This window comes from Arvicola amphibius, chromosome 3 (genome assembly GCF_903992535.2).
Source record: "Arvicola amphibius chromosome 3, mArvAmp1.2, whole genome shotgun sequence".
Taxonomy (NCBI): Eukaryota; Metazoa; Chordata; class Mammalia; order Rodentia; family Cricetidae; genus Arvicola; species Arvicola amphibius.
In genome coordinates this window covers 145,526,934-145,540,689 of record NC_052049.1, presented here as the reverse complement: position 1 = coordinate 145,540,689, position 13,756 = coordinate 145,526,934, and the positions used below count along the sequence as shown (strand labels likewise).

At 38.5% G+C, this 13,756-nt stretch overlaps 1 protein-coding gene across 1 annotated transcript in view; it reads left to right on the top strand.

Annotated features, from left to right (window-relative positions):
* LOC119809421 (muscular LMNA interacting protein) overlaps positions 1-13,756 on the top strand; it is a 122,405-nt gene that overhangs the window by 96,219 nt on the left and 12,430 nt on the right. Inside the window, exon 12 of the mRNA XM_042054727.1 lies at positions 4,373-4,579. Within this exon, the coding sequence (XP_041910661.1) occupies positions 4,373-4,579 (207 nt within the window). The remainder of the gene's footprint in view (positions 1-4,372; positions 4,580-13,756) is intronic.

Below are 13,756 nucleotides of genomic sequence, written 5' to 3'. Positions count from 1 at the left end.
GAGACACCTGGCACAACACAAGGCATTTGGGCTTTCCAGGAAATGGCACAGCCCGAAGCCTTGTGCCTCATGTTGATACCCTTTCCTCTTTTCTCCTACTGTATCTCAGAATACTATAGCCCATCCTGTTTTATCTGCTGGTAATTGTTCTTTTGACCTTCAGCCTGGTGGTTTGGAAAGTTTCCAGTGAGCAATCTGACCAGCCCAAAGATGAAAACCCAAAAATTATTGAGATTTTCCATATTCTTGAGAATTTCATATTTTGGACAGTGAACTCAAATGTCAGTGTGTGAACTCAGTATCTCTAAGAAGCTCTGTGCCAGACTCAAATGACATTAGCAGCCATTAGATAGATATTCATATATGTGGAGAAAACCTTCAATGCTAAACACAGCACAGCAAAATTAGCCACAGCACTAAACCATAAATTAAGCAAATGAACACTAATATTTCCAGAAGCTAATGAAACAAAGAGCTTTGAAAAATTAGAACAAGGAACTATTTAGAGAATGGAGCAAAGTCTGGCAATTAATGGAGAATAAATCACATGATACAGTGTCACAGTCAAGCAGTCCTGGTTTCATTTGGTAACACAAGTCTCAGAGCTTGAAGAAGTGTCTCAGGTGTTAAAATTTCTTTCTATCAATCATCCTTTCATCTCCATCTACCTCCCGGATTGCCAAGGACCCAAATTAGCTTGGCCAAAATCAGCCTTCTCTGGTGTGTCCATAGTGATCAAACTATGCTTTTTTTTGCTTGACTATTTAGACAAGATGTAGACAACACCTGATCTCATAGAAGTGTGCAGATATACCCATTCCTTAGGCTAGAGATTGGCCAGATGGAGAAAGCATGCAGGCAAGTGTTTTCTATCAAACTACAAAGAGCTTGACCCTATTGTATTTCCGAACCTGGTGGCCACATGACTTCTCACAGATCTCGACAACTCCTGACATTCAGAGAACTGGTACTTTACCTTCCAGGAAATCTAATAGTCTGCAGACAACAGACAACTCAGCCACCCTTTTCCAGGCTTTCTCAACTATCAAAAACGGCATCACCCTCTTCTTTTACAGTTTTAAAGGCCTATCAGAGAATTAAAAATATATTGATTAAAATGAAGTAAATGAATATAAAAAATCATTATTTTGCTATAATTTGGGTTTACCTGTTAATCAAATGTCATTTTAATACAAGTGTATTAGTTTATACTAAATTTCTTCTAAGAACAAAAATACTAGTTTATTGCTTATGCAGCATAGAAGTAATATAGTACAACATTGAAGTTGCAAGAAATATCTTTTATTGTTGGATAATCAATTTATCTTCTGGAATGTAAGATTTCAGAAATATAAAACATTGCTATGTATCTATAAATATTAGCCTTTTGTTGATGCAGATTGGTGTGGGAGGTCCTTCTGCCATGTGTTGCTTTTATTTATTAATGAATAAAGAAACTGCTTGGGACCTATAGCAAGGCAGAACTTAGGTAGGCAGGGAATGATAGACAGAATGCTGGGAGAAAGGAGGCAGAGTCAGAGAGATGCCATGGAGCCATGGCCAGATCAGACATGCTAAAAATTTGCGGGTAAGCCACTGCCACTTGGTGATACACAGATTAATGGAGATGGGTTAAATTAATATGTAAGAGTTAGCCAATAAGAAGCTAGAGCTAATGAGCCAAGAAGTGTTTTCATTAATACAGTTTCTGTGTGGTTTATTTTGGTTCTGGGTGGCTAGATGAACAAGTGGCTCCCCTACAACAGCTGGTTTATTCTTCAGTATGGTCAGCATCTAGTTGCTCTTTCGAGTCAGAGTACAAATAATCATAGATTAAAAGGAATAAAGAAAAATAAGCCTTGTAAAGATTAATAATTCACAGAGAGTCTAGATTATGTATATTATTGTGTTATCTTTGAATTTTTTCCCTGTGAATGAGCAAAGTACAGAGAGACATTTTATTGTAAGGGCTGATAAGCTAAACCAGCATGTTTATTATAAAGGTATCATGACTTCCAAATTTGGGTCTAAGGATATGTTGTTTTGGAAAAGAGGTTCTTCCCTTGTTTCCACAGAGGATGAGAACCTGTGGATTGCTTCCAGACTGGTGTGGTTTGATGGAATAAGACCCCCTGAAAGGGTCATCTTTAACACCCCTCAAAAATTACTTTGCTCAATAAACAGCAGGAAGAAGTTTGGAGAGAACTGCGTCCATATTCCCAAATATTGTCAATAAATGTTTGTTTACATTTAAAGGGGGAGATGCTATAGAGTTGATACTTTGCATTGGTATGGATCTTGACTTACTGACATAAATTTAAGGTCAATTTCATTATATGTATATTTCTGCTCTTGATTAAGTTTTTGCAGCTCACTTAAAATGTAATATATAATTAAGTTGTGTTTGTGCAGCTCATTTAAAAGGTAATATACAATTAAGAAATATAAGTTAATGGATACTCATCTATAATAGGCAAGCTTGTAGACATGTTAGTTAGATTTTCTAGATGTACAAAGATGTATTTCAGATAGGTAGGTATTTTTCAAACCTTTCAAAGACTACAGAATAGGGCATTTAAAATGTTTTAATAACTTAAAACTTTTCATGACAATGAGATACATCTGCTCCTGGTAGCACCAATTACTTCAAGAGGAAGATGGGCATTGAAGAGTCTCCTTATGGATTTTGCTAGTAATTTGGGTAAGAAACTGCTTTTGCCCGGATTACTTAACTGGACATGCAGGGCCCACAGGGAAATTACTGCTGAATTTGCCTAAATGTGAGATGGTCCTTCAGGGTTCCTGCTATATGAAGGAGTCTGCCAGATGTTCCTCAGGACACAGAAGAAACTTGCTGACAAACTTCCAATATAGGTGGAACTGTCTTTGAAATTTCCTGCTTCATGGAAAAGTCTTCTAGATACTATGGGCCTGAAGGCTGAAGTTGGAAGCCCCAATGGTACAGAAGAACTTTGGTTGACTGTCCAGGTAGTGAGATGTCTCTGTCAATTCTAGAGTTTTGGAAGTTGCTTACAATGTACTTCCTATTTACTTAGGTAATATTATTTCCTTCTGGAGTGTCTGATGGAGTTGAAGAATAGACAGTAACAATATAGTTTTCCTTAGTTATGATAAAAGATAAAGTAGATATAAATATTGTAACTGTAATTCTTGTTTGATACCTGTTTTGTTATATGTAATTTTATTATATTAAAGTTAAAACCTTCCTTTTTATTTAAACAGAAATGAAATGGGGAGGTAATGTGAGAGTCCCTCTGTGTGCTGTGATTGCCATTAATGAATAAAGAAACTGCTTTGGACCTATGGCAAGCAGAACTTAGGCAGGGAAAGCCAGGCAGAATGCTGGGAGAAAGGAGGCAGAGTCAGAGAAATGCCATGGGGCTGTGGCCAGAGTCAGATGTGCCAAAACTTTACTGGTAAACCATTGCCATGTGGCGATACACAGATTAATGGAGATGGGTTAAATTAATATGTAAGAGTTAGCCAATAAGATGCTAGAGCTAATGGGCCTAGCAGTGATTTAATTAATACAGCTTCTGTGTGATTATTTCAGGTCTAAGCTAGCTGGGCAACTGGGAACCAGCAAGCAGGCCTTTCTCCAACAACAGATATTTATCATATACACATGTTGGCTCTTTCTAACTTTTTTTGATTCCTTGTTCCTTTGCCACAATTCATGTTCTTATTTACTTGCTCACTCCTTCAAGGTCTTCCATTCATCCCTTTTCTGTGTTAATAATAGTCCATGTTAATAGTACATCAATAGTAATGCCTTTTCTACAACCGGCTCTCCTGTTTGTGGAACTGTCAGACTAAGACAACAGGGCCCTAGAACTGGAGATGGTCTTCATTCCTTTCAGACTTATCTCTGACAGATCCTTTATTTCTTCTCAGCTCAGCTGGACAAATGAATACACCCCCAAGCTTCTGTGCCTCTGCTCATAAATTAATTCCTTCCTGTTGCTTCAGTAAATTCTAGACCAAATCAGCTGCATACCTGAGTTATTAACTTCAACTACTATATCCTCTTCACTGGGCCCAAGCAGCCCCCTGAGGATAGGTTCTGCTCTTTCCTGTCCATTTCTCCTCTCAGTACCTCCAGGAATAACAAACAGCATCTTCAGGAGATATGTTGCAAGCCCCTATTTTGCTTGCGGGAAAAACTGGAGGTGGGGTGGAAAAGACTATTTAAAAAGACAATATATTTACTATGATGACAAGTATCTTGTGAGGAAAGCCTTATAAGGAGTATTCTTTCTACTCATACGCATTCTAGCATACATCTCTCATAGGTAAGTTGTGGTGCACCTGACTGTCATACACTAATCTATCCTGTGCCTTTTCTTCCTAGGATGCAGCCATCCCTCACAGGCCTGTCTCTCTCCATCCTTTATATCAGTCTAAACACTACCCTCCTGATAAGTCCCTGCTGCATCCACAGACCTTGTCTCATGCTGACTGTCTTACCCCAGGACCCTTCAGTCATTTGTCCTCCTTCTCACTGAGGGATGAACAGGAGAAGTCCCCCACTCTCCTTAGTCAGGACACATACAATAAGGTGAGAATATGCTTCCCAAATGAGAATTGTTCTTTTCTATGAAACGTTGGCATGCTTAACTTCTAAAAGTTATATATAAGTCTGGATAAAAGCTCTAGATGCTTATCTTTTTAACATTTAACTGTATCAGAACTATTAAAAACATGTATTGAGTTATATTACTTTAAGTAGATAAAAACTTACTGGGAGAAGTAACAGACAAGTATTCTCTTTTTAAGTCTATCCCTGTTCTATGTTCCTCATTATTTCATGGTCTAACCCAGTGTAGACATGTAAAGTAAGTTTCTAGAACTTTATATAGTGGCTTGATTAATTTATGTTCTAGTCTTATTTCAATAACTTTAAAAGTTTAATTAATTACTGTGACTTGTTGAGGAAGCATAGCTACAGACATTGAGCAAAGAAATACTTATGATTATTTCAGGTGTCTGCAAAATAATAGTTTTATTATATAATGTGCCCATTTGCCTAATAATTTCTTATATATATACATATATATATATATTATAAAGTGTTCAGCACCTGGATATATGTATATATATACTAGTCTACTATATTTACTATAATATAATTATGATTGGCATTGGAGAACATTCATGTGGCCTGATAGAAGTACACAGCCCCACTGTGTGACCTTAGAGTAAGTACCTGTTCCATTTCAAGTGTTATCATAACAACCTGGTTATACAATATAGATTTGTCGGGCAGTGGTGGCACATGCTTTAATTCCAGCACTCGGGAGGCAGAGGCAGGCGGATCTCTGTGAATTCAAGACCAGCCTCGTCTATAAGAGATAGTTCTAGGACAGGCTCCAAAGCTACAGCAAAACCCTGTCTCGGAAAACCAAATATATATACATACATACACACATATGTGTATGTATGTATATATATATATATATATATATATATATATTTAGTTTAGTTTTTCCCCATCTAGTTCTGTTCCCCTGTATAAAAAATATACACACATACATATACACACATATATGTGTATATGTATGTATGTATAAAACAACCCTTGACCTTCAGTTAAATAAATAAGATGTCAGAATTTTATTTAAAAGAAGTTATCTAAAACCTCTCTTCCATGTCCAATAAAATGCATCCCTGCTATTAAAAATAAAAACAAAAGTATTTCCTAGGAGATGGCTGGACAAAATCCCTTGATCCTTGAGATTTTATTCACTTTTTAAAGAAATAATGTTTATAACTTATTACAAACACAGTCATCTGAAAAGTAGGCATGGTTGTATAAGGAAAAATTAGCTTTTCATATTTTATATCATCTTCGACTAATAAACAATCAGTCTTGAATTACATAGCTTTTATAGGACCAATTTCCTACTAACAACATTTAGGATGATATTACTATTGATTTTATGTGTGTCTTGCTCCTTGTATTTGATAAAAAGAAGTATATACTATGAAAGTAAGTTCTTAAAATGATTTTATTTGAAATGTCTATGAAAAATTATTTTGTTATGAAAGTTATTTGTGATAATATTTGATGTGGGATTCCCCTCTGTATGCTGTGAATATCATTGATTAATAAAGGAACTTCTTGGGGCCTATAGCATAGCTATAGGGGAACAGAACTAGGTGGGAAAAACTAAACTGAATGATGGGAGAAAAGAGTCTAAGTCAGAGAGAAACCATGTAGCCCTGCTGGAGACAGACACTGGAACTTTAGCCAGTAAGCCACAGCCACATGGCAACACACAGATTAATAGAAATGGGTTAAATTAAGATGTAAGTGTTAACCAATAAGATGCTAGAGCCAATGGGCCAAGCAGTGTTTTAAATAATATAGTTTCTGAGTGATTATTTTTGGAGTCTGGGCAGCTGGGAAATGAACAAGTGGCCTTCTCCAACAAATATTGTAGCTACTCTCTGCTTATAAATGATCATGCATGATAGATTATGGTCATATTTTATATTTTAGTTATATTAAACAGGTTCATCTTTTGATACCTTTGTGGTACTAACTGCAACTATCCAGCAGTATTAGATCTAGTTTAGCTTTGCTTATCAAGACTATGAAAAGCAACACACAAGAATCACAAGCATTCAAGTTTTGCAGACTTGCCCATAGTAGCCAGTTTATACTGGAAGGGCCACTTGACTCCCTCCCTCTGCTTCCCTTTCCTTTTTGTTCTTTGTTCTCTGTTGTGGGAGCTCCTTCCGCTCCTTCAGCCAATAACTGCTGAGATACCAGCCCATTGAGGCATGGTCTCTCCTTTAAAAAAGCGGCACCTGCCCTCTGCTTGCGCTCTGGCTTCCGGCTCCAGTTCCAGAGACTAGGCTCCCTTCCTGATTGCGCAGAGGTCTGCTGTCTTGGACGGTGATCTGTAAGTTTTCCCCTTTAAATAAATAACCATTCTATTAATCATAATTCCAAACTGGTGTGGGATCGTTTGTGATTTATGCCTTCAGTTCTCATAATGGGCAGTAGCCATTCTCTCCGTGTCCAGCTATGACTAAGTCATTCTTGAAAACATTCTAATTTTGCTCCTCCCACTGAACTGAAATTACTCTAACAAAGTTAAGTTGGTTGTTAGTGAAAGTTCTCCAGACCTCTGTCTCTTTTCACCTTTGTAGTGATTAATTGCTTTTCTTCTTTGTTGAGTATCTCTTGTTTGCTTGTTGCCTTTTCTTTATCTTCTCCACGACTGGCGATTGAACCAAGTATTTATCTATACTGGGAATTTTTCTACCACTTAGCTACACCTCAAGTCAATATTTTACTTTATTTTGAGAAAGTGTCTTGCTAAGTTGCTCAGTCTAGGCATTAACTTCTGGTCCTCCTATTTTTTGTCTGCCAAGCAGCTGGGAGTGTAATCTACAGGTCTGCTGTGCCCCATACCAGGCTAGGTTGTTGCACTTCAGATATCTGACCACTCACAATTTTTTAGTAATTATCCCAGTGTTGTGGGTATAAAACCCACATTTCCAGTTCTTACTTTGCATTGATAACAAGTTTTTAATCACATCAATAGAAATATAGCTTGAAAAACAAATTGGCATTTCACCCTCATTCATTTTATTGGAAACTAGTTTGTATTGATTCCTTACTTCTGTCATTAATAGCATAATTCTGAAGTCCTCAGACTGAAAGTTGGGCCCATCTATTACAATTCTTCTCCCTTTCATTTTGTCCTGGTAGCTGGTAAATTCCCAGGTTGAATGGGATCCTCTGGCTGTGCAGTATTATTTCCCACTCTTCTGCATTGCCAGGCTATTTTATTTGAAATCTAGGTATACCGTCAGCACCCCTTACATCCAGTTCTACACAGATTCCTCCCTTAGAAAATTATCTATTTTCTCCCTGATGGGTATGTATGAACATTTGCATATTTTGAATCAAACAAATCATGCCCCCTTTTTAGAGACGTTTCTTCACGCAGCCTTTAAAGTTTTTATTTCCCTGTTCAGTCTCTACAATCCTTGTCTATGTCAAGCACTTCATGTGCCATTATAGATTGACATGTTTCTTGTTTGAGCTTTGCTTGTTCATCTACAACATGTCACACTTTGACATGATGTTTTCCACCTTATAGGCATTACTACAAATGTGTGTTCATGTCTCAAAATGACCCCTTTTCCTCACTGCAAATCCCAAATGCTAGAGTAACCTCAGCATACCCTCACAGGATTTCAGTCAGCTACTTCTCTGCCTCTAGAGCACTTTGTTTCCTGGATACTGGAGCAGGCAACTCTAAGACTGTCTCACCCATCATCTTGGTTGCACCACGTGTCCTTCCTTTCTCTGTAATTCTGCTCTTGCCGCCAGAATCCACAAGTATCTGCACCCGTGACTGCACCTAGCTAAACTTTATTTGTATTTGAAGATGAAAAGGAATGCTATTTTGTCTGTACATGACATTTGTGCTGGAGTGAGTGCTGTGGCATGGAAGTGGAAGTCAGAGGACAACTTAGGGATTTGTTTCTCCCCTGCATTCTTTACGCATGCTCCAGGGATCAGACTCAGGTGTCCAAGCTTTAAAACAGCAGGTGCCTTTACTCACAGGCCAGCCCATCAACCCCTAAACTTCATTACAAGTGGCCTCAAATACTATTTGCACTTTATTTGTTTTTCTAGTTGTTTGTGGGCATGCCCTACAGAGGAAAACTCATGTAATTAATGCATCTTCTTATAACTGATCTTCACTTAAGTTAGGATCCCCTCTAGGCTTGTGTGAGTATGTTTAGAGATGGTTATCTGAGTGTAACACAAATCTAATTGCCCTTATAAATTAAAACTCAGAATCAGATATTAGAGGGTGAAAGCTGAAAGATGAGAGAAGCAGAGCAACCAGCAACTAGTACTTACCTCTACCTCACAGCGAATGGGGAAAGACCCTGTCTCCACGAATCCTCAGACTGAATGCCTTGAGCTCCCGTCTCTTCCCGCCTTATATTCCTCTCTCCGCCCACATAGCCCTCCTGTCTCCACCTCCCTAGTACTCGTATTAAAGGCATGGGATCCCAAGTATAGGTATCAAAGGTGTGAGATTTGTTTCTCTTTTAGACCGATTCAATTTTGTGTATCTCAGAGTGCCCTTGAATTTACAGAGATCTTTCTGCCTCTGTCTCCCTGGTGTCGAAAGTAAAGGTGTGTGTGCCCACTGCCTGGCTTCTATGGCTAACTAGTATGACTGGCTTTGCACTCTGATCTTCAGGCAAGCTTTATTTGTTACAGGACAAACAAAATATCACCACATCTGAGGATGGAGGACCCACCCTTAATATGGTCAGCATGGGTAGTGTATCCCCTAGGCTGGAGTCCAGGACTGAATAAAAAGGGAAAGGGACTGTCAGTCAAACTGCAGCATCCTTTTCCCCTGCTTCCTGGTCTGCATCACAGACTAAGTTGTTCTTATTATGACTTCCTTTCAATGATTCATACTGTTCTCAATGGGGACCCAAAATGAACCTTTGTCTCCATAAATGTGACTTGTCAGATATTTGGTCATAGCAATGCAAAAAGTCACTGGTGCACATGAGCTCCCAGTTGATGCTCTGCTTCCTCTCACATACTATGCTGGGGTGTTCCTTCTGGTGATCTGCCTGGTGTGGTTTATTGTACACCATTCCCATAATTCATGATTTTACTATTTAGAATGGGCCCTAAATCTAGTGTTGAGGGTCTTACATAAATAGGCAAATTAGCTGAGTTAGACTTTTCTTTGTTGTGTACTACAATGCTGTTGGCTGGGAATTTATTGTCAATGGATCAGTAATATATAAATTTTAAGAAACAGGAACACATATAACACAAGTTATTTATTGATAAGTTAACATAGGTGAATAGCTATAACTGTCTATTTATTTAGATTCCACAGAAGAGAATTCACATATGGGGAATTATTTTGGGAATGAATTCCAAACAGGTTGTAGAAATGGGAAACTGACATGAAGAAGGCATCCGGTGAAGGTTATATTGGCAAACAAGTTGTCATTGTGGAGGAACTCTAAAGAAAACAAACAAACAAAAATCAGGGAAGGGCACATCGCTTGGCACAATGCCTACTGAGAGATGGGGGCGGAAATATTGAGAAAAAGTGGTGGCTGTACCAAGGAAGAGGAATTTGGTTAAGAAACAACACTAATTCCTAGAGAGAGTGAGCGGCAGGCAAAGAAAGGCCCAGGTGAACAGCATGAGCTCATGTTAAAGAGGGAGAAGATGCTGTGCTCAGAATGGATGTATCTCTACTTACTCGTTCTTATACTTTGTTTATTTTCTTTTTTCCAAGACAGGGTGCCTCTGTAGCTTTGGAGCCTGTCCTGGAACTAGCTCTAGTAGACAAGGCCTGTCTCTGCCTCCTGAGTGTTGGGATTAAAGGCGTGCACCAACACTGCCTGGCTACTTTGTAACTACATTTGAAGTCTGAAATAAAATGAGATGAAATTTATGCCCTGGCAATGCTGAAGCATGCATGGGAAATTTGTATATGGCGGTTCTGTTGAACTTGTCCAAATTGGGTTTCATGGTCTAAGTTCATGAGGACAACTGACCAGGATTTTTCCTCAAGGGGGCACCAGATCTCATTACAGATGGTTGTGAGCTACCATGTGGTTGCTGGGAATTGAACTCAGGACCTTTGCAAGAACAGATAGTGCTCTTAAGTGCTGAGCTATTGAAGTCTAGGCTTCCTCATATCAGAACTCTGGCTATCAAAAATCAAGAGTGGGTTTGAGGATATGGCTCAGTGGTAGAATCTACAAAATCACCTCCAAATCTCAGGAACCAAAAAAAAAAAAAAAAAAAAATCTCATGGTCATTTCCTTTGTTTTAGGTGTATTATTCATACTATTGGTCCTGCTAAACAATGAGGGTGACAGGGATAGATGTGTCTGAGCATACGATGTAAAGCTACATCTTATCTGCCGTGATTTCCTCCAAGTTTGTTTCTCTTTTGCAATGGACTTTAATATTTTTACCTTTAAGGGCAGAAAGGTGTCATGTGTGACGTCTGGGCTTCTGTCTTGATTGAGGCTTTTTGTGGTAGGGTCTCTACTATCCTCCATGCCAGAAAATTCAGGCCATGAAGAAGATGACACTTAGTAGGGCCATTCATATGATTCCATGGCCTCTTCCCTGCTCTTCTCGGCCCTCCGTTGAAAACATGCAGGAAGTGGTTAAGCAGACAATTTATCATCCTGTATAACTCTTACTGTTTTCTCTCTCCATCTCCTGCCTTATCTCTCCTGCTTTCTATTCCCATAATCTCATAATATGTCTACCTAACTTTATCAGTCAGCCTGAAATTCTAATTCTTCTGGCCTACTTTAAGCTCCTCACGTCCATCACTCAGTTGTCTGCACTCTTTTTTCATATGCCAATTATTTTTCTTCCTTTAATTTTTGCACAGCGAAGGCAGCGTGGGGAGAAAGTTATACCTCATCCGTGTTTCTTTCAGGTCCTACAACTGTAGATAGCAACAAACCAGAAAGTTGTAGCCCCTGCGTGAAGCCCCTGCTGAGTGAGAGCTAAACTCGTCCAGTCTGCATGGGGCTCCTGATCTGCCCGCAGGGTGGCAGTTAGGATTTCCTCAGCAGTAAGGTGCCATTACTGGGAAAACTTGAATGGTTTACAAGCAGGGATAGGATCGACAGCTTTGAAGCCACAGGAGAAAAAAATCCACAGGAGAAAATCCACAGGCACTCTTGCAAGTATCTGCTCTTTCAAAACTACGTCTTACTTTTGTGTCTCGGTAATGACCATGCAACCATTTTACTTCACTTCCATTTCTAACAATACATCACCATTCCTTACAACCATGCTCAATTTTGTTTTATTGAGTTTGCTCATATCCCACCAAAGACATACAGATGCAGAGATTTCTAAGTATACATATATTCCCCTTAAGCAAACTGCTACTGTAATCTGTTATATGTACATTCTTGATGTGCCAGCTAGCTCTAGCTTTCCTACTCCTTTTAGCTTATTGTCTCTGGAGTAGCCTGCTTGGAAACAACAACCATGGAAACCCAAAGGAAGAAACAAAGACTGAATACCACAACTTTCACCTCAGGACCTTGGAGTCCTTCACACCCTTGATCATAACCACCCATACTCCTTTAGCCCCTCCCTACCCTCCCCAAGCTGAAGACAGTAGGATTTCTCAAATAGCTGGGAAAATACATGTTACTGTGTTGTTGATAATTTGTGTTCTAATCAGTTTGGGGCTTTGAAAAACATAAACTAACATGTGCATTTATTTTGAGAGAGTTTATATTTAGAAATGTTTGATCTGTTTTGTAACAAACCATTTCTCTCAGTAAATACCTATTTCAATAATGATAATGTCAGTTACTTCAGAGTCCCCTTTTGTTATCATGTATTCTGGTTTGATTAGTAATGGCAATTACTCTTAGTGAAATGTGGGTTAAAACTCAAGTGCAATGACTGCTTAAGATATATGTTGCTGAATTTCTTTTGGTGAGTCATTAAGTTATTTTATATCTATATTTGAAAAAGTGATTCAACCCCTTGGGTTTAAAATCTGATTGTTACCAGGATCAAGTGAAATTTTACTTGCACATTCCAATGTTAGTATTGAATTTAATTCACATTTTCAGAAATTACTTTATTAATATGAATTTGCTGCTGGAATGAAAGAAAACCCATCAATTTAACTGAGAAGACGTCTTTTCCCTTAGTGCAGCATATTTTTCCAATACTACATTTATTCACGTGTCTCTTGTCATTTGTTCACCCCCTTTTTTGGCCTCAGAAGCACCCCCCTGAGGACTTGAATTTTAAGTTCTCCTTATTGACATTTGGTAGTTCTCTTAGTGTTTTCTACACACACACACACACACACACACACACACACACAAATCCATTCTTACCACAAGGGAAACAAAGATGGCTTTTTCTGAGGCCAAATTGGAGTGACTGTTACCTGGAATCACAAACTTAAGCTACCCCAAATTTGATGGAAGCTGTTTCATGAAACTTTTATAGTAACAAAACACAGAAAGCCATAAATGAATCCATTTTTAGAAACATATTGGTGGAACTCTCAGAGAAGCAAATTACAGTCAGGTGGAGAAATCTAGCTATGTTGATAGCAGTCTTAGCATTTTGATTGGTGGAGAAAAGAGTTTTGCTAATACTGTCTAAAATTTATATCTGTTTATCACAATGCTTCCCGAGGTGGGCAAGAAATAGCCCTTTAGAAGCTCCAGACAGCCCAAGATGCATAGTAACTGGCTCCAGCCCTGCACCGTTCCAACCACTCCACAGTCATAAGCTTTAACCAGCCCTTCAGCCTTTGCAGCTACAGCCATTTTCCAGGGATTCTCCTTCACAATATAATTCAACCCACACAAATGCCATTGGCTACATCATTCTTTAAACTATAATTTCTCTCTTCTGGTTTATAATTTCAGAATATATGGCTTGGTTTTGAAGCGCTACCCTGACCCCTAAATGGAGACAACTGCATCAGAATTATTGGGAAAACTAGAAAACCACAAGTTCCCAACCCACATAGAATTTTTGCAAGTGGATTATAATATGAATATTACATGTGCATTATACAAAGTATGAGTTAAATGGAGCACCTGTGAAAGGAGATTTCTTCTGATATTTTAACAAAAAGTATTGATGAACAGTAGAGACTGGCTGGAAACCCCTATAATAATCCAAATCTTTACCTACTGGTGG